Here is a 26944-nt window from a genome sequence, read left to right as displayed (position 1 = left end):
TCAGAACAATCTAGAAATATCCATGACAGGTTCTGGGACCTGAGGTGAGTTCTTTCATTCAAGCTAAAGTGAATCTGGGTCTGGTAGATGGTCTACAAGGAGTTTATGACAAAATGGACACTTTATATGGAGATAGAAGGTCCTGTGAACTGGGTACTAAAGGAAGAGAGCATGGGGACTCACAGAATGAGCAGAGCACCAATTGGAGTTTGTCTTTGAAAGGGTGCGGGTTAAACTCATCCTTCTCTTGTGTTCCTGCTGGCTTGACACAGAGCCAGTGTTGGCTCCATTCTTGAGGGGTGCAGAACAGAATGGCTAGCGAGGCAGCAAGGCAGGTGTCCATTCTTGACCATGTGCCGGGGATCAATTCATCTGCCTCATTTCTTCCCTGTCTCTCGGACTGTCACTGTACTCCCACGGGAATAACACATTTTATGGAGGGGAACCCTCTCACCTCTAGGCACCTTTCAGAGACAGATACGGGGACCCATCCGGGTGAGTTCGCTGGCACAGTACTCAGACCAGGTCCCAACTGTCCAGAATGAGGGCTAGGCACACAAGTCACACTGTCAGCTGTGCAACTAAGGCTGACTCTGTCCTCCTGCTGTCTCACTGTGCTGCTGGAACCTGGAGTGACCTGGTCTTTCAGAGAGCCTGTAACAACCTGCTATGAAAGCTGCTGACCCAGGAGCTTCAGCTTAATGTGGCAGCTCTATGCAGGTCAGAGCAGACCAGGGTAGTTTGACTCAGTCTGAGATCAATGCACTATCTCCTGATGGAGAAGGGGCACTGTAGGGAGGGATGTTCTCACATGTTTTCAATCAGGGCTCATAGAAGCTGGAAGCCCAGGAATGGCTGGAACCACACCCCTGTGTGCCCATGTTCCTTAGATATCAACTGCCCCCTCAGCCTCCTGTGCTGGGCACAGGGTAGTACCCAGGTAGTGTCACTTCCTGGGTGCTATCTGTGTTGCCATTTCTCTTCCAGTCAGCTCTCTGGCAGATTCATCATCCTGTCTTGAAGATGACAAGACCTGACTCCAGTTCACAGCAGAAGAGTAGCCTTCCTTGGGTCTGTGGCTATTGCCGAATGTGCACTGCCACCCTGGGGATATCGGCCACTAGAACTCTCAGGGTCTTTGAACACTAGTATCAAAAAAGTAAAAGAAACGTCTTCATATTTTTCTTCCTTAACCTTTCACTCCTTTAAGAGACTGTTGCCCTTTTGTCTGTATTTGCTTAATAATTTGCCCAACAAATATTTATTCAGTGCCTACCATGTGCTGTACACATCTGTCTCATAAATATACTGATTGGAAGTTCATGAGAGATTGTCCTTGTAGGCAAATATATTTAAAGAGAAATAATATTAAGGGCTCCTCTCTTTGTCCATGTCTCTGTCTCTGTCTCTGTCTCTGTCTCTCTCTCATCTGGTAATGACATCTGGCATGGTATGAATAGCAGACTTTTGCTATTGTAAACCTGAATTTAAGCAGATGGAAAGACCAAAGACTGAATTTGCTAATAATTTCATTATGCATTTTAATATTTTCTAAATATTTAGACTCTATAAAAAAATTTGAGTCTAATTTGACACCCATCCATAGTTCCAGAAGTTGCCCATATGTAGCACATAAGGCCGGGTAGACATTTTTCAAAGGAGGTTGGCAATTTCACATTAGCTGCATGTACACTTGTCTGAGAAGGTCTTTCTTCTTAGATCTGCTGTGTCCCTAAGCATAGCCTAGCTGGTGCTGTCCATCTTCCACTCTCCTCCAGCCTCCCAGCTACTCTGGGGAAGGGGTAGGTGGGATTTGTCATAGGGTACTGGGATGGAAACCCTGGGGATGGCAGCCCTAGGAGCTGGCCAGGTGCTCCTCAGCCTCCTTGCTATGCTTGGTGGTCTGTACAGTTGCATTTTTCACGCTGCCTAGAGAGGCCATGTGTTAGTTACTTTACTCTGGTTGCTGAGACAAATCCTGACACTCAGAATTAAGGAAGGAAAGGTTTATTTAGCTCAGTTTGTCAGTCTGTAATCAGCTCACTCTAAGGCAGGGTGGCTTGGTGAGGGGCAATAGTTCAAGGTGGCAGAAGACAGCAAAATCAGCAAGAGCAAAAGTAGGGGAGAACAAGCCTCTTTTCTTCCTTTACATTGTAAGCAGGCTACCACCCCGTAGGGTAGGTGTAGCACTTACACCATCTCCCTGCCCTCCTCTTGCACAGGATGGGGATGTTTACAAAGTGAGCACCCTGGCCCCCTGCTGAGTTGCTTAAACTTCTAAACTTCTCAAATTGGCACTGTGTATCAACCATTACAGGTCATGAGGTCCTCACCACTCCAGGGACAGGTTTTACATCAAGAGGGTGACCTAGGGCATCTATCCACCTTAGGGGTGGTTGGCAATAGGGACTTGGGTGGTGTTTACAGCTGGAATTCAATGATCTAGGGTAGAGCTACACCATGTGGACTTGGGCCTGATTCAATGAGCTGATATGTCAGTGTTTCTTTCTTTAGGAAACTTCTTTCTCTTCATCAACCCTGTTGATAAATTTTTAATAGCATGACCACTTGGAAGAATTTCTTCTTATGTGCCTCCTGTGTTTAGCTACTTCATGTATTGTCCTCACTGCATCACCAAAAACCTGTGGTCTGGTGTCCTTTGAGGGGCTGGAGCCCAAATGGTTGGAGGCCAAATAGGTGTTCAGACATGCCTATCCATTGCTTGGTCCCCAAGCCGTGCCGCCTCAGCCACAGGTTTCTTCTCTTTGCTGCTCTGTTCTCATCCTAAAGTGGGGCAGTGATGGCCCCTATGCTGTAGAGTGCATCCTACTTTATTACTTATTGTCCTATATTCTCCAGCTATTAGCCTGTTCATTTCTGAAAGGGTATTTTTACCTGACACTGTCTTTTTTCATAAGAACTGGCCTGTCTGTAATATCTATACGGTTCCTTTAGGGGACTACATGGTCTCTGCCTGTCATGGGCAGCATTTGGTCTCAGGGAGCCTAGCTTAATTGATACCTATCAGTGTCTTTTGAATAAGGCATACTTTTACTTTCAGCTTCTTAGTATTATATCCTTTAACCTTCATGTTATCCTGTAGCTACCAGCATTGCACAATTTTTACTGAACTTGGAAAACCCTAATGTAACCAACTCTGTGAACTCTGAATAGCAGATAATACCCTTCAGTGCATGATCAAAAACTCCTCTGCATTTGACTTTGCCACACTGTTAGGACCCACAGGATGGGAAGGCTGGCCCTGCCACTTCAGCAGATATGGAGGCTGTGTGACCTGAAGAGCCAGAATTCAGGACTGTTCAGCCAAGGTCGTTGGCTGGTTGCTGTGGCACATTATTGTTAGAATCAGTTCTAAGTTCCACCTTCCCTTTTGATCACCTGTCAAGTGCCAAGCAGTATACTGTACTAGCATCTTATTTATCCCCTACCTACCAAATGGGTAGTTTCTGCCATTTTGAAAGAATAAGGAACATTTGGAAATTCAGTAACTCTAGAGCCTGTATATCTAGCAAACTTGGAACCAAACTTGTGTTATCATCCTGCTGATGACCTCACTGAAGTCAGATCCACAAGGGGCAGACATAGCTCTTGACCTTGGAGGGGATCAGCAGGCATGAGTGCTATCCTCTTTCCTGTTGAAGAGCTCATGCCGTGCTACTCTGTGACCTGGTCTCTGGAGGGCTCCTCCACAGTGGGCCTTGCTTATCTTTTTCTCAGTAACCATCCAGTACCTTGCTGCGCTCCTGTCTTGCCCTGGCTCCTCCAGTAGTTCCCACCCCTTCCTTCTCATTCAGTATGGTCTTTAAGAAGTACAGAGATTATTTTCTTTCCTAAATAGTCTCCCCTCAGCAGATGGTGTTATCTTATGGTCAGGTGGAACCCTTCTTACTCAAAATCTATTTCTCGAGGATCTCTATGCCAGAGATTGTACTGAGCCCTGCTCCACTAGAGCATGTCCAATGCTGACTATGACCCCTGACACATAGAAATTAGAACCATTTGTTGAATGTGAAGCTTTCATTTCCACAGTATGGCCAACAGAAAAATGAACAGCTTAGCTGCCCTATGCTGAGTGCTGTGATGGATACATGAAAGGAGTTTGTAGTTGGGATTGAGACCTGGCCCCTTTTCCAGAGCTAGCCCGCACAGACCATCTGTGGTTGAACCAGGTGAGGGATAAGCACTGAACAGGCTTGCTGCCTTCTCCTCTTTTTCCCTGTTTATGTTCCAAATCTCCCTTCAAACAGCCTTTCAGAGATCAGTGAGAGACTTGCTGAGCCATCCGAATCCAATCTGTGTAGGTTTAACGAGAAGAGCTGGAGGCACGGTTTGGCTGATCTCTGCAAAGGCCGATGGCCTGGACTACCCAGGCGGTCTCTGCCAGGCACTCTGATAAGTATTGATCTCCCCTAATCAGTCTGGTGAAGGATATTTAACTAGTTTGGCCACTTTATGAGTGAAGCAGACCCTTGAGCATCCGTTGGTGTACAGGGCTCTCTGATGCTCAGGAATCCACTACCCAGCCTAGGGATAGATTGTCTGTGAAGGGTACAGAGGCCAAGTAAATACACAGGATGTGAAAAGTGGAAAGATGTACATTACAATGTCTTGGGTAACAGGTCTTGCCTTCTAGAGAAGCTTCTTTCCAGGACAGCTCATGTCATATGCTGGACAGTGTGGAGGGGTCTGTGCTTGGTCTCCCAAAAACCGGCCACTCTGTACAAACCCAAAAGGTTCGCCAGTGTCTGAGGCACTTGCCAGTGGTTTTGTGTTGGGTTTCATAGCCCTCCAAAATTTTAGGCATGATACCCTGGCTTAGTTGATCATGGCCAGGACAGCCCCTGTGGATACCGCCACAACTAGACTTTGTTCTCAATTTTCTTCCAATAAAAAGTTGCCTTCCCCTCCCCACTCCTCCTTCTAAGACTGAGGTGGGGATGAAATTGCCCAGGCTGATAGTTTAGCACTTCCTCCTTCAGCCTCCCTAATTGGCTTCTCAAATCTTCTTCAAGACACTCCTTAGTGGACTTCTTTCTTCTCATCTTTTGAAAAAAATTAAATCATTTAAATAAGACTTTTCAAACACAGTGTGCTATGCTTTTCTAATAGTTATGCTTAGAGAAACATTTTTATCTAAATAAATTTTAATACAAATAGCACCTGTCATCAGTACAGCTGATTTTTTGATCATCTTAAGTAAAATGCAGGGCTACATTTCATATTTGCCTTCAGGGAATCTGGTTTTAAGAGCTATTCGTAATAAGTTGGTTCAAAGGCCTTTAATCTCTCATGGCAGGAAACTTTGCAGCCAGAGAGAAAAGTTGTGCCTTGCTGGCAACACTGTCAAATCTCCCAGGTTGCTTGGGCTTCAGTAGGCAGGGAGTAAGGCAGGACAGACACAGATCTGATTGCTGTCTCTCTGAAGATCCAAATGTGGTAGCTCTGTGTACCTTAGGATCATTGTGAAAGGAATCAAGGTTGAAACAAGAGGAGTTTTTAGGTTTCACTGGCTCAGGAGGATAGGGAAAGGTATTTTGTGCATAGCATTTGTTCAGATTAGTGTGTGTATGAATTGATGTGAGTTGTGTTTGTGTACGCTAGGCATATCCACACTCTGTATTTTTGTTGTCGCTATTATTGTAAGCATGTGTATTTCATATAATACAATCATAAAATTATAGAGTGTAAATAGTGGCTACCACCCATATGACACTAGATACCAGGTAACAATTTGAGCAATTCATGTAGATTTCTTCACTTAATTTTCACAATGACTTTCAGGAGTATTTTTTAATCCATGTTTCATGAACAAGAAAACTGAGTTACAAGGATATTGTTCCAGGTCACCCAGCTAGTAAGTGGCAGAGCTGGGACTGATACAGTTCTTTGCACTCACAGCTGTGCCCTTAGCTCCACTGAGTAGTGTCTAGGCCTTTCCTTCTGCAGTGCCTCCCTTCATTTCTACCTTTTAGAGGAAGCCTGTGGAGATAGCTGCACTCCTTGGACATAGTGCTGACTGACACTTGCTTCCCCACACAGAGCTCTGTGCATTTCTCCTACTTGCCATCATGGACTCTAGAATGTTCTCAGATGAGCAAGGCTTGCAGCGGTGAGCCAACTGCAGCCTCTCCTGTGGGCTGTGCATGAGATTTGTGTACAGTTTGGCCTCAGATACCGGGTTCTTGGCTGAGATGCCAGTGCACTTCTTGAGCAGAGAACAGCAACGCCATCAGCATTCTGAAAGTTCATGGGGTGGGTTAGAGAACAAAGTCATGGGAAAGAGGCCCATTAATTATCTGAAGCAGTCTTTTTATTAGTGTAATTTTTATTTATGACAATTTGCTAATTTATTTGAACTCAAGTAGGGCTTGGCTAAGTCCCTGCACCTGTAGTTCTTCACTACAGAACTGGCATGTGAGGCACAATCCATCTTCAGCAGGGAGGTGCCCTGCTTGAAGATGCCCTGTCAGGGAGCACCCACTCTGCAACACTTTACCTTGAACCAGCTGCAAAACCTCTGCACTTCTCTCATGATGGGTTTCTGAGTTTTGCTCTGAAGACCCTGGAGGACACCCAGACGTTCTGAGCATGGTGCCTCTTTCTTCTTGGATAGGGGAAACTACCACACTTGGGCTCCACAGGTATGAAACCTTCTTGCAGAAGAGAATCTCTCAAATTCACACTGGTGTTCATATGCTCCATTGGCAGAGTTGGTTGTGCAACTGTTTTCTAGAATATCAAACTAGGTCATGGTAAACTTCAGCCACATAAATATAGACAAGATCTGAAAAGCTGCTCAGTGGTTTCAAATGGTTATTTACTTGTGGTGCATCATCAAATATTTCACTGCTAATAGCCTAGCAGACAAGAGAGGGAAGATATTTTATTCACCTTCAGCATTTTCTTTGCATCTGGCTGTGTTTTTCAGATTTGGGAGCAAAAGTCATGGTTCCCCAGATTAACTGAGGTGGCATACACGAAAATATCTGTGTAAAGTCTCTGCACAAATATTGATCAATTAATTAAATATAATAAATAATGAATCATAATGAGTAAACTGGGCTTCTTAAAGGTAGGACCATCTCACTTGGCCTTTTGAGCCCTAGTTTGTGGCAGATGTTCATCAATGATTTGGTGTGAATCAGGCATACAGAGTTGGGTGCACATGCAAATTCAGTGCTGTGCAGCAAGTGCAAGATGGGTGCTATACAGAGCATGGTGGTAGCAGCCTGTGAGAAAGGAAAAGCTGGCTTCTGGGGTAGGGGCTGATCCAAGAGGACGCCTCAGAGAAGGTAGGTTTGGGGGTCTAGAAAATGGAGGGATATTCACCAGAAAGGTGAAGCAGGAGTGCTGCAGATAGAGGGAAAGAAGGAGCAAGATTACAGAGGCCGCAATCTCGGCATGGTCTCTGGTGTGAGACCAGGAGTTCAGCATGGCTGGTACACACAAGCAGTCATACACAGGAAGGTGTGTTGACTGTGCAAGGAGAGGTGAACTGGAAAAAATAAATCATGAGGAACCTTACATACTGAGCTAGATGCTATGGAGTTCAGGTTTTTGTCTTGAGAGTAATGGGTAGGCACTGAAGGATTTTGAGCAGTAGAGCAATGTGATAAGCCATGTTGAAGGAGGCAGCTCTGGTCTGTGAGGAAATATAGCTGTCATCTCTTCTGCTTCTACTTTGGCATGGTATTCGTAGGCCATATGTGCTTCTGATTGTGGGATTGTGCTGCCTGCCTTTGCACACCGGGCACAGAGTCTCAAAATGTGCAGGGCAGCATGGCCTGTCACTGCTTTCTTTCCCAGCCTCCTGAACCTCAAATCTTAGGGTCGCCATTGAAATGTATGGGGGTGTATTAGAGGTGTGCTTCTGGGAACAGGATTCCCATTGGGTTTTAGGTTATCTGACTCATGAAATTCACTCTTGCTTTAAAAGGTTGCAGGGGGGGCTGGGGATTTAGCTCAGCGGCAAAAGCGCCTGCTTGGCAAGCGCAAGGTCGTGAGTTCGGTTCCCGGTACCGGAGAAAAACCAAAAAAACCAAAACAAAACAAAAAGAAAACAGGAGATAAATTACATTAGGGGCTGGGGATTTAGCTCAGTGGCAAAAGCGCCTGCCTGGCAAGCGCAAGGTCGTGAGTTCGGTTCCCGGTACCGGAGAAAAACCAAAAAAAAAAAAAAAAAAAAAAAAAAAAGGTTGCAGGGGGAGTCAGGTCAGCAGCACCCCTCCAGGCCACATAGTGTATGGAAAAGGAGTATAAGAACAGAGCCTCTCCAAACATGGAAATTATCTAAGCTACTTCAGTGTATATGCACTTTTTTTCTTGTCTTAAATGTGTGTACTTATCTCTTCTATCCAGATGTTAAGGTTAAGGAAGGGACTGACATATGATGCACCAACAGAAAGAGCAGGATGCATGTCACATCAATTACCTATTTATTGGGACAAATGCAACTTCTGTAAGCCTTCATTTCTCTCTTTGTTATTGAAGAGCTATGTCCTCAGCTTCTTGTGTGGGGAGCATGAAGCATGTTTAGGACCATTAAGGACAGAATATGCACATAGCTCACTGCTCTAAGGAAGTGTCACTGCCCTCAGTGCCAGGTGGAGTAAGCACCCAGTAAATATTCACGTGCTCAGACTTACATGGATAGTGATATGCTGATAAATGGTGGCCCTATGTAGTTGGCAACTAAAGGCTACCTGTACAATTTTTTCTGCATCATTCTTGGAAAAAATCATTCACTGAGTTGATTTTTGCAGTTACTGCCATGAGTGGAATTTGTGCTTCCATGATAGGGTGCTGGAAACTGCCTCCATAGCCAAGGAAATGAACTGAGCTAAAGTGAGCTGGGACTTGAGATTTCTTCAGTCAAGCACAAGGGACTATCAGTCTTTAAACAGTAGATGTGATTAGGAGGCTTTTTCAAAGCCACTGGGCCAGAACTAGCAAAGATTTCACAGTCCTTCTGTTGCTTATGTCATTGAACTTGCATGAGCAGAGCCTCAGAGACAAGAACCTGTGGGTATGTGGAAATGTAATCACTGCACTCCTGCTGACTAGAAAGAACCTTGCAGGGAGGCAGCCATTCAGCACCACAGAGAGTTTTTAGCTGGGCTTTCCTCTGTGTGGAAGAAGGCAGGGCGGGATGTTACTCAGGCTGCTGGCAGCCCTATGGCCTTGGCATCACCCAGCCCTGTGGGCAGAGGGTCCTTATTATCAAGTGGGGGCCATAACTCCAGGGTTCCAAGTTTATGGTGAGGAATTGATGGGATAAATCAGGTAGGATCTGAGTGGTGTCCAAAGCAATGGCCATGGTGACCCTATGTGGGATCAAGCCTGGATCTTTCCCTTTCTAGCACTGACAGCTTTCCTATTCCCTCCTGAGGTTGTTTTTAAGAAAATCGATGTAAAGATTAATAGAATGTGTGACTGAACACACTCATGTGACTTCTGGATTCCAATAGTTATATAAACAACTATTAAGGACCAGGTGACTATTGAACTAACAATGTTTGTGTCAGCAAAAAGGAAGATACTAGGAACCATGCCTTCTCTGCCTTGGGTTAACAAGTAAACATCTTAGTAGCATTTTTAAAAAGGAAATAACAGTACCTATTAAATACTGAGCATGTTTTGAAGTCTAAATTTGACAATAGTATCTAGTGGAGAAGAAACACGTTGGGTATTCACCACAGAAAATAGTCTCTAGAGTAGCAACAGTGCTAGGAGTTACTGTGGTCATCATCATTATTTATTCATCCCTTGTTCCAAATGTCAGGGTCTCTGTACTTAAGTAGGAAATGCACCATTGTTGCTACAGCATTTTCGAGGGCTGTGATGGCACCTGACTGGTCAGCCAGATGTGAGACTCTTTTCATGGCTTATAGGACTGCAAAGGAGGAGGCCATGCATCAGGTAATGAGCTTTATTAGCTCAGTGGTATCATTTTATCGCTCACCTCTGAAAGCAAATTAATATGGAAATAGTTTTTTGGAATATTTTTCAAAGCCCTGCATCATTTGGCAACTTTGTAATTACCCATACCGCACCTTGATCCTCAGCTTATCATCTCTGAGCTCTTTATCCCAGCTGGCCAGTGAGTTCTGCTTTGCGTCCCAGCGCTACCGCCATCTGCCTTGAGAGCCTGGCGCGAGTTTTAACAAAAGAGTCCCGTGCCACATGCTCACTTCTTAATTTCATACAAGCAAAAATATACCCTGCAGACTGGAAAAAAGAACACAGAAGAATAGACACATTTAAATGTGCATTTTAAACCCAAATATAAGGATGATTTGCACCCTCGGGTCCTCTCCCTTTGCCTGGCATGAGCCCCACCTCCCTTCAGCTCAGCTGCAGCCATACAGTGTTTGTTCTGAATGTTGTCAGAGGTCCTTTGGTGCTCACTTTTCCTAAAATAACTTTGCTGTTGTTTTAAATAAGTGCACAAAATTCAGATTTTTAAAGAAATAGATATGCCCATCTTCCCTGCCTCTGCTCCACCTCCCAAAGTGCCCACTTTTATTAATTTCTTGTATAATCTTTCAGAATTGCTTTCTGAAATTACGTCAGTGCAGTCTTCATGTTTTACCCTAGTGTTTTTTACAGCAAAGGCATGTGCTGGTTTGTATCTTGCTTTTTCACTATGTGTCTTAGAAAACTTCACTTCCTAGAGATCTTTCTCTCTCTCGCTTCTAGCTGTGAAATAGGACAGCAACATGGGAACATGCCTGTGTTTCCACAGCTTTGCCTACAGGGATGCTTTTCAGCCTGGGTTTCTGCCAGTTTGCAGACCTGCATTCTGGAGGGAGTTGTTTTCTTTCTGGAGGTGCTGTGATGTGGGAGCAGCTTGGACACTGGAGCTAAAGGGAACTTAGAGTGGATGCTGCTCCATTATGTGTGGTGGACAAACCAAATTGCTGACCCTTCAGGCTTCTGGTTCTTCGTGCGCGAGCACATCACCACCACTACCTACCTAAGGGAAGGGAACAGCTACAGCTATTGTCATAATGTCCACCACCTTTGAGAAACATCCATTGTAAGTGCCCTTGCTCTTTGGGCTCCAGCTGAATGACTCTCAGTTTGAGATAGAAGAACCCCCTGGAGCATTTCTTTCCCTGGGAGTTAGTAACTACCTTGAATTCCTTTCCTGAGAGTCCTGGAGACCGTGAGACCATAGCTTCCCATCCAAACCGGACCAGTGCAGCTGGGCTCATTCTGCTTGCACCACATACATGGGCACACTGTGCCACTGATTAGTGTGAGTCATGGCATGCCTGTCTCAGTGCCAGCCTGCCAAGAGCTGGGTCCTAAGTTGAGGAAGAGGGATTTGGATGTGTTTTCTTTTCTTTTTTTATGAATGAGGAAGTGGCTTTGTCATAGATGGCTGTAGAACTACAGCAGTGCTCCTCTGGCCACTGTGGGCATGCTGTTGCATGGGTAAATTGGAGGGTTCCTTTCATCTTAGGAGAAAATTACTTGGGTGGAGAAAACCCTTTGATAAATTGCGAGTGAAGGACTGAGGTCTCTCCGGGATTTGAGGATGTAACAGGACCATGGCTGAGCCACTAAACAAGAAGAGCAAGTTCTACCCAAGAGAGCAGGAGAAAGGGGCAGCACTAGTTGGAGGGGCGCCCCCTGATGTGCCTGCATGCTCCTCATGATGCCCCTGTGAGGTTGGAACTGCTCTGACGTCCATGCAATGGGTAATGATGCCGAGACCCAGGGTCCTGAGATCCGGTGCTGAGTGGGGTGTGGCCCTGGCACTGCTTACTCAGGATATTTGCTCACTGCCATTCATTTTCCATCGAACAGTATTGCTTGAGCTACTGCTGGAGCCAGGCCTTCTCCTGAGCCTCAGCACAAGGCCTCTGCCCACGTCAGCTCACAGACCACGGTGAGACAGTACATCTGACACAGGTTGCCAGGGAATGGAGATGGCCCAGGGAATGCTTCCTGGTGGCAGGGAAGTTTGGAAGCAGAAAACAGAGAAAAGTGTTTCCAGGCAAAAAGCACAGCATGCAGAAAATCCAGAGAAAAACATAGGATAATTTAGAAGAAGGGAAAGAGAACTAGAATAACCAAAGTCAAGCTCGGGGGTAGGAAAGGGGTCCCTGAGCACTCCAGGTGCCAGCATGTCACTATCTTAACTCACTCATGGGGGAGGCCATTATGGGGTCAGCTGAGCTCTCTGAGGCAGCCCTCTTATCTGTGTACCTTTCTGGAGAAGCCAAGTTGGACATTGCTGGGAGAGACATGATTGCTGTGTCCTTTATGCCCCCAGAGCGACACCCCCAACCACTGGCCTGAGACCCAGGAGCGTGCGCTCCATTCCCTTCGGGTCCTGCCCCCTCGTGCTCTGGCTCCTGACCTCTGCTCCATTCATTTGTGCCTCTGCCTACAAGTGCTTCCTTCCATATCTCTGTACCCAGGCTTGGCAAATGCGACTTTCAGGGCTGTTGGGGGCTTCTTAGTGCATATGGATTATTAGAGGAATGGATTTCATTGTGGCATCTTCGTACATACATGTAACATACTTGCATTGTATCTGTCCTCACTTTTAACTCTTCCTTACTGCCCCCACTCCATCCCCTAGTTGCTGTCTTCCTCAGAACACAGGCCTCTGGATTCAAGGTTCACACATCCTGCCCTCAAGGGCCCCAGTGCCCTGCCTGTCTTGCCTTGGGTGCACTGAATATGTTTGTTGGATGAAATCTTGCCAGACGAAGAAGGAAGTGGATTTTTCCTCCACTTTCCAATCGCTAGGTGATGTCAGACTGAATTTTTTTCTGTTTGGTTGCAATTTCTGTTCAGTGGCTTTAGTTTACATGAGAAGAGGAAAAGGTTTATAGCCTGAGAACCAGTAGCTGTATAAGATTAGAACCTGGGAGATTAGAACCTTTTGCTGTCTGTACTTGGATACCCAGCTTCTCCATCCACTGCCACCTACTGCAAGACTTGAACTTGCTCAAGCAAGCCCATTCGTAATAATAGATGTAATTACGTTGAGATGGATAGCGCAGCAAACATGGAGCCAGCGTGAGGCCAGCAGCACACATTAAGAATCACTCGGGTCGTACTGAATAGTCAGCCACAGTTGGCGTGTTTTACTCAGGAATAATAACCTCCCATTTTCTTTATTTCCCCCAGCAATAATAGTTGTTGGATTACAATTATCCCAGTGGATTTCCCTTTCTCACATAACAATTACTTCCTTTAACTAGACGTGAGGGAAGTGGGGGCCTGATGGGCATCTGTGCCTTGATTTCTGCAACTTTGTGGAGATGGCTCCGTGGTTGGCTAGACTACTTGAGCAGAGGGGAGGCATACCTACTGTAAGAGGTTCTCATGTGGGGGAGTCTCTGTCCAGAATCTTCTAGAACTTCTCCTCCCATCCTGGGGGCTCAGCAGGCCCAAATTTTCCTTGACTGAGGCTCACCCCTCTCTGAAGCGCAGTGGTGAGGCGAGTGTGGAGGGGCTCCTGAACCAGCTCGTCCTGGAGCACCTGCAGCTGGCGCCTCTGCAGTGGGGTGAGTAGTGTACCGGGCACCTTCTCTCAGGTGTGCAAGCGCGTGGGAGTGTGGGGGTGATTGAGAGGTGGAAACATGCTAAAGATCATCTTAGAGAGGTATGAGAGACAAAGGCACTCACTCTGCTACACCAGTGCCCCTGGACACAGGCAGCTCAGCATCCGGGTGAGTCCTGCCAGCCCCATACTTGAAGGGGCTTGGTGCCTTCCAGACAAACATGCAGTGGGCCTCAAACTCACCTTCACTTTCCACCACAAGAGACATGGCATCTTCCTAAGTGGCTGTCATGCAGGGTAGGTATGTTGGGCAAATATTTTTCAAACTCAGAGTGACAGCATGGTGGAGGAAAGCAGGTATGTGATTTCCACTTTGCTTTGATGCCATTCACCTGGACTAGGCTTTGATAGCTTTCCACACTGGCGTGTGGAAAAGTGTGTTTCATAAACACCTTCACTGGGTCTGGTGTTCAGCCCATGTGTGGTCACTACCACCTAACACCCCGTGTGGTTATGTGGACATGTTGGCTTTGTTGTCCCCAGGAGTTTTTACCTTGGCCTGTGCCTTTTTAATTAGTACTCAGAGGTATCTTGCTCAGAATGAACTTAGTATTTCTGCCAAGGTGAGAGCCACTCCTATTCTCTGGAAGTTATTTCATCAGATTATCTGTTTTGGATCTACTGCTGACAATCAGTTGGTACATATGTGTCTTTTTATCCCTGAAATCACTGTATTTACACTTTGGCCCAAAGTCAGCTAATTAATAACCTGAAACTGCCCCTCTACCACTACGGACACATAGACATTGGCTGGAGCCTTAGAGAGAAGAACACAACCTTCTCCTTGCACGCCCACCACCTTCAGCCTAGGAGAGGGCCTGCAGGGCTGCCTCCTCTCTGCTGGCTTCCAGTCCTGCACAGAAAGAGATTTTCAGCAGTGGATGGAGTTGTCATATAGTAAGAGTGGGTGTGCATTTCACCCTGAGGAGTTCCTTCCCTGTGGTTGTCTTCCTCACTGATGACCCACCAAGTGAAGGAAGGGCTTGGCCTTTCTGCAGGGGGCCTCACCATGTGGCCCTCTGTAGGCTCCTCTTCTCCAGAGACTAGATTAACATGTTCTCTCCCTGACTATCTGCACACAGTCAGCTACTTCCACCAGACTCTGCGCACTGAGGAGGGTCAGCTACATGGACCTTCCCCACTTGAGGGATGGGACAGACTCCAAAGAAGCAGCCCTGTATAACCTCAGGAGACCCAGCAGCAAGCAGCTTTCCTTCCCAGGCCTCCTACCTAGGCCTATCACCATGACCTGAGGCAGTCTTCACAGCAGAGGGACATTCTGTCACCCTGTTTCGAGTGCCGTAATGTACTTACACTGCTTTGGGCTACTTCAAGTGCACATCTTTATAGAGAATTTTTGTTTGATTTTCTGACTGAAATGATCTTCTAGTTGTGGAGTTACTAGGTCAAAAGATGTGAACATTTTTAAAGAATCTTGTGGTGTTTCTTTGTTGGGTGACTGTATGACTATTGAGTGTGATGTGGACACTGCAGAATTTGTATTTCAGAGGTGACTCACCCTGTTGGAAGCACAGAATACCCAGTGTTGCAGTACCACCCATGTGAGACCATGCGGGGTGGTGGGGAGGGAGGGCCTGGCTGGGTTCATGACATTGTGACTTTCTGGATCATGTAGCTGAGTTGGCTATCAGAAGTCATCATGTCTCCAGACCTCCCCGCAATGCCGATGGATTGAGAGCCCCAGGGGTGTAGGGACCTTGCCATGGCCAGCAGAGTTTCCACATCTCTCCCTGAGTCTTCTGCCTTGGGAGGCCTATCATGTCCCTGCTGTCTTGGAAACCATGGACATGTGGGCTGCCTATTCATCCCAGGCAAGTCACCCACAGGGATCTTGGCCGAGCTGGTACCATCTCTTCCCAGAGTCAGCCACATTTCTATTTCTTAGTAGAACTTCCTTTTTGAGGGTCTTTGGGGGTTGGTATTTACGTATCTCTGTGTTGAAAGAGGGAGGTGAGCATCCTCATATGTGACTCAGTGCAGGGCCTTGTGTGCAAAGAAAGAAGCCAGAAGGCTATAGAGGATGGCTTGCCTTGAGCCTCTGCAGACCTGGCTCCTGGCCTTGACTTTGCCCCTTGACTCGGACCAAGTGTCTGGGCAGTTCCTCTGCCCTGCTCTCGGGGCTGTCTGTGACAAGGGTGATACATATTCTGGGGCAGGAAACTTGACCTTCCCAGCATAGTGTAGCTGGTGCTCACTGAAAAGTGTGTGATCTGTCTGTTTCCTTCTATCCATTCCCTCTTAGTCTATGAGGGAGACCTGCCCTGCCTCAGAGTCATGCTACAGCATGGCGGGCACATGATTGGGCCCTGTAGTGGGAGGAGAGCCTAGGCCAAAGTATTTTGGGAGGGAGGGGCCACTCTGAAGTGAAAGGATCAAGCTGCTGATGGATTGAGAGCCCCAGGGGTGTAGGGGTCTTGCCATGGCCAGCAAGGCTTCTCCTCTTGCCTTCTGCTTGGGTGGCCCATCATGTCTCTGCTGTCGTGCAGGGGCAGACCTTAGTGTATCTTGGGGGAAGAAGTGATCTGGCTGAGTTTACCAGCACTGTCCTCAGGGAAAGATCAGGTGGAGGGCTTAGTCTATGGCAAGCTAGGCTGCATGAAGGCTCAGGTGAGGGAAAGGTGAATTATCTGTCTCCTTTGCTTCCCATTGGCACCATGATGTAGTACAGTCTTCATTTCTGGCCTCAGCACAGTCCCCACCCACCTAACCTATCATCTGCATGGGGAATCCCATGTCTTGCTCAGACCTGTAATCAAAGCCTTGGGCTCCTCTGAAGAGCCTCCTGGGTCCCTCAGAGGATGAGTTAAGGCTGTGGCTCCCAAGAACTTATGTGACCTGAAAGTGTTTAGGTTATACCACCAGGCTGCTTGTTTCAGGATAGGCCCTTGTCCCAGGATGGTTTGTCTGCTCTTTTGGAATGTCTACAGCTTTCACCTGAGCAGCCTGACTCCTTCTTTGACTTGGAGCAGGCTCACATGGTCATTTAAAAAAGAAAATGTAATCATTTTAAAATAAATGTTCTGCAAGTTCATGTCATACCATCTGGGCAAGGAGTGAGGACTTTGCAGTTTTATTACTGAGCCCCCAGCAACCCTGTGGGCTTGTGTCTGCCTCCATAAAGGAGGAACTGAGGCTCAGCCAGGTCTGGGACAGTCTCACCTGTGTTGGCACTATGGGAGAGAGTAGATCCAGGTTCAAATGATCCACTGGCACCAGAATTGACCTTCCACCTGGATGGGTCATTTCATGAAAGGCATATATTCTCACATTAGAAAGTGAGAGAAAATTGGGAAATTTAGACAGAGAAAAATGAACTCTTTCTTATCCCCTCAAACAACCTATATTTCATTTTGTTTATTTCCAAGTCATTTTATGATCTCCCAATTTTAATTTCTATTAGGTTCATAATATCCCTTAGTTATTGCAGGCTAATCAGGTCCACAGTCTCCCAAAAGAGTGTACAGGAAAGGCTAATAAAAAGAGGTGAATGAAATGATCTCAGGGCTCCAGGAGGATCAAAGCTTTCTTACAGAATTCAAGATTCTTGCAGAGCTAAGACCAAGACCTTCTTTTGGTGGCTTATATTTATTTGGTTATCAGAAGGGAAGGGAATACTCAAGAAGAGTAGGAACCACTCAAGGACTTATCCAAGTAAAACATTAAGCTAATCTACCCAGGAATGAGATGCCTGAGACTATAGTCTTTATCTAGTTGAGATTAGATCCAGGTGTCCTTGGCTGTGATTTTTCTCTTATCCTTTGAGGCTTTCCAGCTTCATCTGCCATTACAGGCCTTAGTAGAGATTAGTGACTCACAGAGGTTCACTTACTATGAATCCACTCCCCATATCCAGACAAGGAGCATAGACTTTGGACAGATTCACAAGTCAAGTTGAAAAGTCAATTGATTAATTTAAGTCCTGCTCAGGACTGTTTCATATTGGTCTCCATCAAATTTCACCATAGAAATGATCTGTTGTGATGCTTGATTCTTTTTATGCTTGAGAAAATATAAGTAGGTCTTGTACATAGTGTACATTTCGTCAGATAGGAAATATAATTTCAATACTCATTCTATTGTTGCACATTTAGGTTATTGCAAAATGTTTACCTTTATACAGGTTGTATAAGTGGTTTGTACATAGACCTTGTGGTAGTGTTATGAGCCTCTTGCCTCAGTGTGGATTCCCAGAAATTACTGGCATTTTGTGGGCTGAGTCCAGAGTAAAGCTGTTGACTTTTATCAGGTGACAGCAATGGCCCTTGCAGGTCACATGCAGGCAGTGTGTCACTGTTGCGCCAGCTGACTTGGGTTTTCTTCTGGCTTTGCTGTGTCCTCATGATGAATCATGGCTTAGGCTAGTGGTCTGCCTCTCTGTGCCTCAGTTTTCTCATTTGTAAATGCTAAGGATCCAAAATCCTCAATAAATGAAGAAGTGCCCATTATCTTCACAAGGAGAGGCTGCAGGATATGTACTTAATAGTGCCCTAGACAGTAGGAGCACCTAGAATCACCATTATTCCTTTGTTTGTTGTAGAGAGGAAGAAATTTCAGGTTGTGGACCCAGGACCTGGAGTGCTACTTCTGCAGATGATCCAACAGCAAGACAGGACTTAGGGCAAAGCTGGGCTGAGGCATGGGCTAGGCTCACAGCAGGACTCTAAGTTGGGTGCTAAGCTGGAGCTTTGGAGGTGCCTCCTGGAATGTCCTGGAGCTCTTGTGTGTGTACGTGTGTGTGTGTGTGTGTGTGTGTGTGTGTGTGTGTGTGTATGCGTGTGTGCATACATTTGCTGATCCCATCCTCCAGGTGGGAAGAGTAGGAAGCACGGCTGGGCTGTCTGCACCCCTGGCAGAACTAGTATATTCCCTGGCTGTCTATTTTGAGGACTTTTTTCCAGGCGTTTCCATAGATACCCAGTCACAGTGACTAATGGGGCTAAGCTGTTTGCCACACTGATTGGAATGTCCCACTGCTGTGCCACCCGCTACCTCCTTCTTCAGCTGATCACACTTTTCTCTTTATAGCTCTTTATGTCTTCTTAGACACATCAATTATTGGTCTGTGCTGTCTTTCATAGACATCTGGTGAATACAAATTGGGTCTTCACTACATTATAGCATGGGTATTTTCAGTACACTTTTTCCAGATAATCACCACATGAACACACCTGTGCACTTAAGTGCTGAACTGTGACTTGAAGACAGCACTTGTGGGAATGAGAATAGTGCCAGTGCAGGAAACAGCAGTCACCTAGTAACTTGAGTGAGGGGCACTCCATGGCCTTGTCTCAGAGAGTATGTGGCTCCCTCGCATTTTAGGAGCACGGCTCAGTACCAGAGCTTTTTACATGCATTTTTTCTGGCCTGCACAAATTCATGAGGTTACGACTACTATTCCTTATAGACAAATTACAGAATAGTCTCAGGAAGTTTTGCTTAAGGTTACATAGAGTATGTTCATTCTTGGATTGATAGACCAACCTACTCATCAGTTAATATCTTTGGAACACCTACTATGTACTAGAAACTGTCCTGGTCATGAGGACCCAGAAAAAGTTAAACTTGATCCCTGCCCAGGAGACATCTTCAGTCTGATGAGGATTAGGGTCCCTGGTGTGCGCTGGGCTGGCAGCTTAAACATGCATTCTGGGAGGTAAGAGGCAGAGCATGAACCCCATGCCCAGAGCAGGGCCCTAACATAAGCCACATAGAGTTAAATCTCCCGAGTCTGGGGAGGATTCTAGCTTCTTCCACTGCAACAATTGTCTCCAACCTTTCAGGCTGACATCCTCCTTGTAGAAGCCTTCGTTGCTACCATTTGCCACCCTACTACCTGCCTTGCCATTTTGAGTTGTCTTTGCCTGGCCCCTGGTCTCGGCTCTTCCAAAGCTGTGAGCTCCATGGGCACAGTAACTGTGTCTGGGTGGGTAGAATGTTGTAGGATGTGTTGACTTGTTACTCTTAGCATCTGTGAAGGAGACAGATGAGCAAGGGCTTTTATCCTCTTTCTGTGGATCAGGCTAGTGAGGCTAGGGGAGACTTAAGGACTGACTGATACAGAGCTCCTAGTAAATCAGTAGTGTCGAGGCATTATCCTGGACTTCTCTTATTTGTATCCCCTGTGTGTACACCCCCTTCCACCTATCCATCGGTCCACCTATCCACTTACCTCCCTACCTACCATGCATCCATTTACCCACACACCTACCTATCCAGCAAACAACTGCTGAGCTCCCTTTGGATGCCATTCTGTGCTGGACTTGGCGACCTACCCAGGTACCCCAGCTTTCACTCTTCTTCCTCCTTCAGCTCCCTGCCACTTTCTGTAAAAGGCCTCTCCTCTTTGAAGGAGGAACCTCCAAATAACTCTGTCCCTGTGGAAGGACGGCATGGGCAGCCCTGCCTTCCGTCTTTCCATTCAGAGATGGGACATTTCAGATGTCAGCAGTGCTCCTGTGTGGCAGGTGGGAACTGTTACATTCCCAGTCCCTTCTGGCTTATTGGGCCAGACAGGCCACCCAGCAGGATGGGAGAGAGGCAGGCTGAACTGTTGGCCAGCATGCCAGCCTGCAGGTGCTGAGGAATGGGCCAGTGTGAGTGACACTTGCAAGTATGCAGAAAAAAGCTAAGGAAAGAAGTCTGCATAAAGTGCCTGGTGCCCACTTACCAATCCTGATAATCAAAGGCTTGATAAGAATCAGTTAAAAATATGTAGCCCAAGGGCCGAGGGTATAGCTCAGTGGCATAAGCACCTGCCTGCCAAGTGCAAGGTCCTGAGTTCAATCCTTGGTACCAAAAAGAAAAAAAAAATGTAGCCCAAAGAGGCTCATGGTACCAGGCTTTAACAGAACTGGTTTTAACAGCCACAAAGCCAAGAAACTTCTTCTTCACAATCAGATTGTCTCCAGCAGTCAGCACAATTATGTCCACTGAGTGTCTTCTATGAAAGGGCCTTGATGTTTAATGTAATTCACCAGTCCTCACAGTCTTGTGAAGTAGCTCAAACCTCCCTTGCTTCAGAGAAGGCACTCCAAAATCAGGAAGATTGTTTCACAATCACCAGCAAGTAAGTGGTAGAATGAGGGCCTATTCCAGGGCTTCCTCTGAGATGAGGCCCCCTCTTTGCACTGCCTACCCCCAAGGAAAAGGCCCAGAATACTGTGGGCAGTCCCCACCCCCTGGCTGCACAAGGTACCCTCTCTGAGCCCGTGCACTAGGTATTTGTTTGCTTTATTTATTTTGCAAAGATAAAATGTGTACAAACATTCTTCAAAATTCAGGAAGTGCAAGAGGATACACAGTGAAAACACCTCCTTACTGACCTCTGGGCCACCATACCCGTAATTCCACTTCTGTCTGCAGACATGGCCTAGGCATTTCTTGTCCTCAGGGGTAATATTCAAGTGTTCTGCCACTCGTGTTGTTTTCATTTAAGGACAGATGTGGACGTCACTCCATCTCCATCCCCTGGAGCTACCTCGTTCACTCCAGCTGCTACATGAGCTGTGTTGTCAGTTACTCTGTACCTGTGGATGAACTCTCAAGTTGTTTATCTTTTGCAGGTATAAACATTGTGTAGTGAGTGTCCCTGTAAATATGTCATCTTTCACTCAAGAGAATCACTCTGTAGAACATTTATTTCAAATTGAGTAGACTGGTTTTCATACTTAGAAAGACCTTCCTCATTTGGATTCTGCTTTTTAAAAAATTCTCCCAAGTTTTCTCCTAGTACATTAGGGGACTCATTTATTTTAATATTTAAATCTCTAATTTTTCTGGAATGTGTTAAATGATGAGTTGTGGTCCATCCATTCTTCTTCCAGAAAATTTTCTAACTATTGTGTGTTATTTAATCAGTAATCTATTTTCCTGTACTCATAGGCAATGCCGTTTCTGTCCTATGTCCAGGAAAATAGGTGGGCTGTTTTTCCATGATGTCTCTTGGTGAACCAGTACTCCCTGAAAGTATTACAGCGTTATAGTATAGTTTAACACCTGCAATGGGTAGTCTTCTCTAATACTGTTTTCTTGCCTTTCTTATTTATTTAGGTTAAAAACCCCACATAACATAAATTTACTGCCATGACCACATTGAGGGATACAGGTCAATAATGTTAACTATATTCACATTGTTGGGAAGAGATCTCTAGAAGTTTCCTGCTTGAAAAACTGAAATTCACTACCCATTGAATGTCCTTCATGCATATTTTTATGTAATGTCAGGAACAGCCTGTCTAAATCATTTGAAAAACAAGTTATCTATAGATGTTTAGCTGACTCTTCACCTATGATTCTTTTCCTCATTCTTGTCTTTTCCTTATACAGTAATTTTGCTTCTTCCCCTTTTCCTTTGTTAAGCTGGCAGACCGATGATCTACTTGATTTATTAATTCTGCCCTCTAGCTCTTTTCTGCTTCAGTAATTGTTTTTATTTATTTCTTGTTTCTGTTTTATTGGGCCTCCTGCAGTGCTTTTTTTTTGTTTGTTTCTTTTTGCCCTAGGCTATAGGTTTGGATATTTAAACTGTTTATTTAAAGTTTCCTATTTATTAATATAATTGATAAAACTGTAAGATTCCTTGTTATTACTTTAACTCTACTCCATGTTCTAGAATTTAATGGTCATATCTAATATTTATTAGATATTCTGCAGTTTTAGTTTATGTTTCATTTGTATCCCGAGTTGTTTAAACAATAGTTTTTTTTTTAAAAAAAACTTTGCTTTTTCCTTTTTTAAATTACTTTCTAGTGCAGTGGTATAATAATCAGTTTAGTACTGTCTTCTCAGAATTTACTGAGGCTTTATACTGAGTTTTTTTTTTATGACTACTCCATATATGTTGGAAAAGCAATTGTATTCTTTGGTTCAAATTGAAAATGATCAATTAGCTCTACTTTATTAATTATATTTGTTAAGTCTTTTTTTTTTTTTTTAATTTTGAAATAGTATCTCACTAAGTTGCTTCGTTCCCCAGGCTGGGCTTGACCTGTCCCTTCTCCTTTCTTAGCCTCCCAGCATGTTAAAATTACAGGAATGTGCCACCATGCTTGGCTTTGCTAGGTTTTTAATATCCTTACATATTGATCTACTGGGGATTTAAGAGGTAAATTAGAACTACTGCTAGTGTAGGGCTTTCAGTGATACAAACAGCCTGCTGCAGCATGTGTGCCATAGGTTTGCCATCACTGTCCTATGGTATCTGCACAATGAGTGTTGGTGACCTTCGATTCTGTGTTGGTTTGGGGTGGCTTATTTTGCAAGGGGAACAACATAATACAGGACACATACTTTATATGATTATTTATAAGTCACCCAAAGAGCAGTATACAAAAGAGTGCAGGAAATCTGTCCACACACTAAGACCAAGGAATCCAGCTGAGGGCCTGGATCCCACAACAATGTCCTACATGAGTTGAGGTAAATACCCAGAGCTCATAATAATGCCTCCCATGAATCCAACTGGAGGCCCAGAACCCATGACAACGTCCCATGAAGGCCTGTTTCACGGATCTGCTGGAAAGGCCCAAAGGTCAGTGGTGGAATCTACAAAGTCTATGCCAGCAGGCAGAAGGATCTGTACTAGTAGGCTGAGGGATCTGCACTGGAGCCAGGAACTGATGCTCAGAAGAACCACAACTCCCCCAAAGGTACCACGGCCATCCTCGGCAACTGTGAGGTCCCGAGCTCCTCCGATGATCAGGATGGCCGAGTTCCCATCAGGGAAGCCAATGCAGCAAGCTTTTCCAGGAGGCTGGCAGTGCACCATCTTCCCCTCTGAAACCAGGAAGCTATGCTCAAGTGAGGACCAGAGCTCCCCAAAGTGAACCAAAGCCATTCTCAGTGCCAGTGAGGTCCCGAGCTCCCCGGAGGATGAAAACAGCCAAGTTCATTGGAAAGCCAGCTCCCCACGGTCTCTCTCAGCTCCCAACAGCTTCTCCCAGCTCCCAACAGCCCTGCTTCTTCTTCTCCAGGTCTGCCTCTTATGCTGCTGGCAACAGTCCTCAGGTGGGCCTCCCACACCCAGCACTCAGTTCAGCTGGGGGTTATAAGTTGACCACCAGCAATCCACTACAGATGCATAGATATTCATAATGCCCACATCTTGTTGCATCTTTTATCATGTAATGTGTTCATTGTCTCCTTGCATGTGTTTTGCCCTTATTCACACTTTGACATTATAACAGTCACATCAGCTTCCACTTTGTTTAGCTGACATTCCTTTACCTATAGCATTTCATTTCATACTTTCAAGAATCACTTTTTAAAATGTGTTTCTTTTGGATAAAGCATTACTTTGAGATTTGTTTTGTGACCCAGCTTCCAACCCTTTTCATAGCCAGGCTGTGAGTTTAGACTATTTTCTTTCATTGCCGTGGTACATGTGCTTGGGTCTCAGTTCTGCAATGCTGTTGTTTTCATGACTTTTAATCTTTACTTTTATGATCTAGTTTTCTTCACCTTGTTTTATGTTTTAAGTTTCTTCCTCTTCCTTTCCAATTTTCCTACTTCTTTTATCTCACTTTCCCAGTCCCATCTCTATAGGGTCTTAAATCCTTGATTTTCTTTACATTCTTTCTAGTTCTTTGAAATTTCATTATGCAGTCATGAGCTGCATAATGCTGTGGTCAACAAGGAACCTTTTATATGATAGTGGTCTCAGAAGTTTGTCCCAGAGTTGAAAAATTCCTATTGCCTAGTATTTTTACTGTACTTTCTCTGTGTCTAGATATGCAAACCCTTACGACTGTGTTACAGTTGTCTACAGTACTGCATAACTAGCATGCTATAGGTTTGCGGTCTAGAAGCAGTAGGTGGTGTGTACTGGATAACCTAGGTGTGTGTTGTGCTGTGCCCACCACGTTTGCTGCATTTCTCAGTACTCGTTTCCATCATTAAGTGACAAGGCGGTGTATGAGGATTTGGTTCTTGTTGTCTTCTCAGAACTTAGCCTTTGTCCTGTATTCTCAGAACCTTGGACCATCACTGGAACATTTAATCTGTGCTTAATAAATATTTGTTGATGGATTAGTAATATAGCCTTTATAACACATATCCAAGGCAGATAGTTGTACTCTGTTGCTCTGGGAAGTAGAAACTTAAGAGTATTCACAGTGATCATTCAGCCTGCAAAGCAAGGACTGGCATACACTATTGTGATTTCAGAATCCATGTTTGCCCAATATATTGCTCATCCTAGAGTGATACAGTGAAAAATCAGCTGGATTTCAGACCCTGGCTGTCTTCCAACCAGACATTCTACTATATCACTCTCTCTTAATGAAAAGAAAGGAAACATTATCATATACAAGCTTGCAGAAGAGTCACAGTACAATAGTGAGAAATGATTTTTCCTGAACTATTGTAGGGTAAGTGGCTGATCTGCTGCTCCATTACCTCCAAATATTTATCACACTACAACTTTCAAAATTAGGAAACTATCACTGAAACATAATGACCACTTATTTAATAGCAAGATTCCATTGAAGATTTTGCCAATTGTCTCAAGGGTGTCCTTTATATCTAAGGATCTAGATCACGTGCAGAATCACTGTTGCATTTAGTTTTATTTATATTTGCTATTCTTTGGGCTTGAAGAGTTCCTCAGTCTTCTTCGACTTTTACCACTTGATACCTTGAGATGCACCAACCAGCACTTCTGTAGAATGCCCCTCAGTTTGGGTGTATGTGGTGATTCCTCAGGATTAGAGTCAGTTTATGTAGCTTGGGCAGGATTGTCACAGAAATGATGTATTTCCTTTTCTTTGTATCTGTCAGGTGATTCATTGTTTGTGCCCATCCCATTACCTCTGGTGGCCATTGATCATTTAATTTAGGTGGTGTTAGTCAAGCTTATCTACTATAAAGTTATATTTTTCTCTTCGTAATGACTAAATTCTTTGTTGTAAGAACGTGCTGTGAAACTGTAAATATCTGATTCCTTATCAAACTTTCCTTTGTTCATTTGCCTTTATTTATGTGGGCTCATCATTTCCTATTTACTTATTGGGTTAAAATGTGTTGCCATCATTACTTGTTTTGTTATTCAAATTTTCCCAGTTTCAACCAGTGGGAGCCCTTGCAAGCTGGCCTCTGTGCCTCCTGACTGCCCTCATCCTTCACAAAGCACATCTTGCTTTCTGGCACAAAATATTCCAGATTCATATGAAATGCCAGCTCTGACGTCATCCATTTCTCACAGGAGTCTCAGTTCCCTCTAGTGAAGACTGGGACTTAGAACTAAGAGCAAGACGTCGGGGTAGTCATTCTTGTTGAAGTATTGCTGCTCACAAACCTTCTCAGAGGACAGGGTCAGAAAATAAACCAGTCACATATATTCAGGTGCACACTCATAGAATCCCTAACCATGTATATTTACAGCCACAAATCCACAATGAGACCTCTGATTTCAATCCAGTACTTCATAGTTCCTTTTAGTTTCCTCCTTTTCCTTATTCATACTTCTCCTCCTCAGCTTTCATGGCCTTTATATAGTTCCTAATTTGTCTCTCTTGATGTAACCAATCTCTTTCCCACCCATTCTCCAATTCTCAGGATGTCAGCTTCTCACAGAAGGAGACCTGCAGGCACTGCTGGTCCTTGCCTCCTCCTCCCACAAGTGCTCTGGCACCCAGGCCGGTTTGCCCTTCTGTGTAGATGTCATTTTCCCCTGCTTTGTTCTGGGATCCCATGTGGGGCATATCCCACAGTAGGGGCAGAGATACTATAGCTGCCCTCCTCACCATGCCCAGTCCTCCCTGGACCACCATATTTTTTCCACTCCATCCTACTAGCGGCCTCAGGCTGCAGTCTTTGGGGCAGAAAGGCCATCAGGCTGCTCACATGTCTTTGCCTGTGTTGTCTCCTTTCTCTGCCATATGTCCCTTCTCTTTCCTAGTACCTGCACTTATACTTATTCTGGGCCTAGGTAGAGTATGGCCTCTTCTCCGACTCTCCCTTAGCTGCTCTCCACTTTGCTCCCACCCTTATTGGCTCTTTCTGATCTGCTGTTATCTGTGGCTGTCTCAGGTACTCTATGAACTCACAGCTTGGAGTGGGTACACAGTGAGTGCTATTGAGTAAGTGGAAAATAGTGAGCTTTCAACAAGTACTCATTTTGTGCATGCATGAAGGTTCCCTTGTTGGGGGAAAAAGGAACAGAACACATGGGGCTGGGACCCCTGTTCAGGGGAGAGCTGCCTCTGCTGATCTATGGAGAGAAGATTGCTTGGCCTCTCTTGTCAGATGCTTGGGGACAGGCTGAATTGTGATGACAGCTTCTCTTGCTGGGCTTCCTTAAGTGTTTCTTCTGCTGGCCAC

At 45.2% G+C, this 26944-nt stretch overlaps 1 protein-coding gene across 5 annotated transcripts in view; it reads left to right on the top strand.

Annotated features, from left to right (window-relative positions):
* Trappc9 (trafficking protein particle complex 9) overlaps positions 1-26944 on the top strand; it is a 632072-nt gene that overhangs the window by 490734 nt on the left and 114394 nt on the right. For all 5 annotated transcript variants that reach the window (XM_013521334.1, XM_013521333.1, XM_013521332.1 and 2 more), the window contains one exon: positions 13460-13550. In XM_013521334.1, coding sequence (XP_013376788.1) covers positions 13460-13550 — 91 coding nt within the window. The remainder of the gene's footprint in view (positions 1-13459; positions 13551-26944) is intronic.

The sequence above is a fragment of the Chinchilla lanigera genome, unplaced genomic scaffold (assembly GCF_000276665.1).
Source record: "Chinchilla lanigera isolate Chin_1 unplaced genomic scaffold, ChiLan1.0 scaffold00060, whole genome shotgun sequence".
Lineage (NCBI taxonomy): Eukaryota > Metazoa > Chordata > Mammalia > Rodentia > Chinchillidae > Chinchilla > Chinchilla lanigera.
Note: the sequence above shows the minus strand (reverse complement) of the source record. Positions and strands in the feature narration are given on the sequence as shown.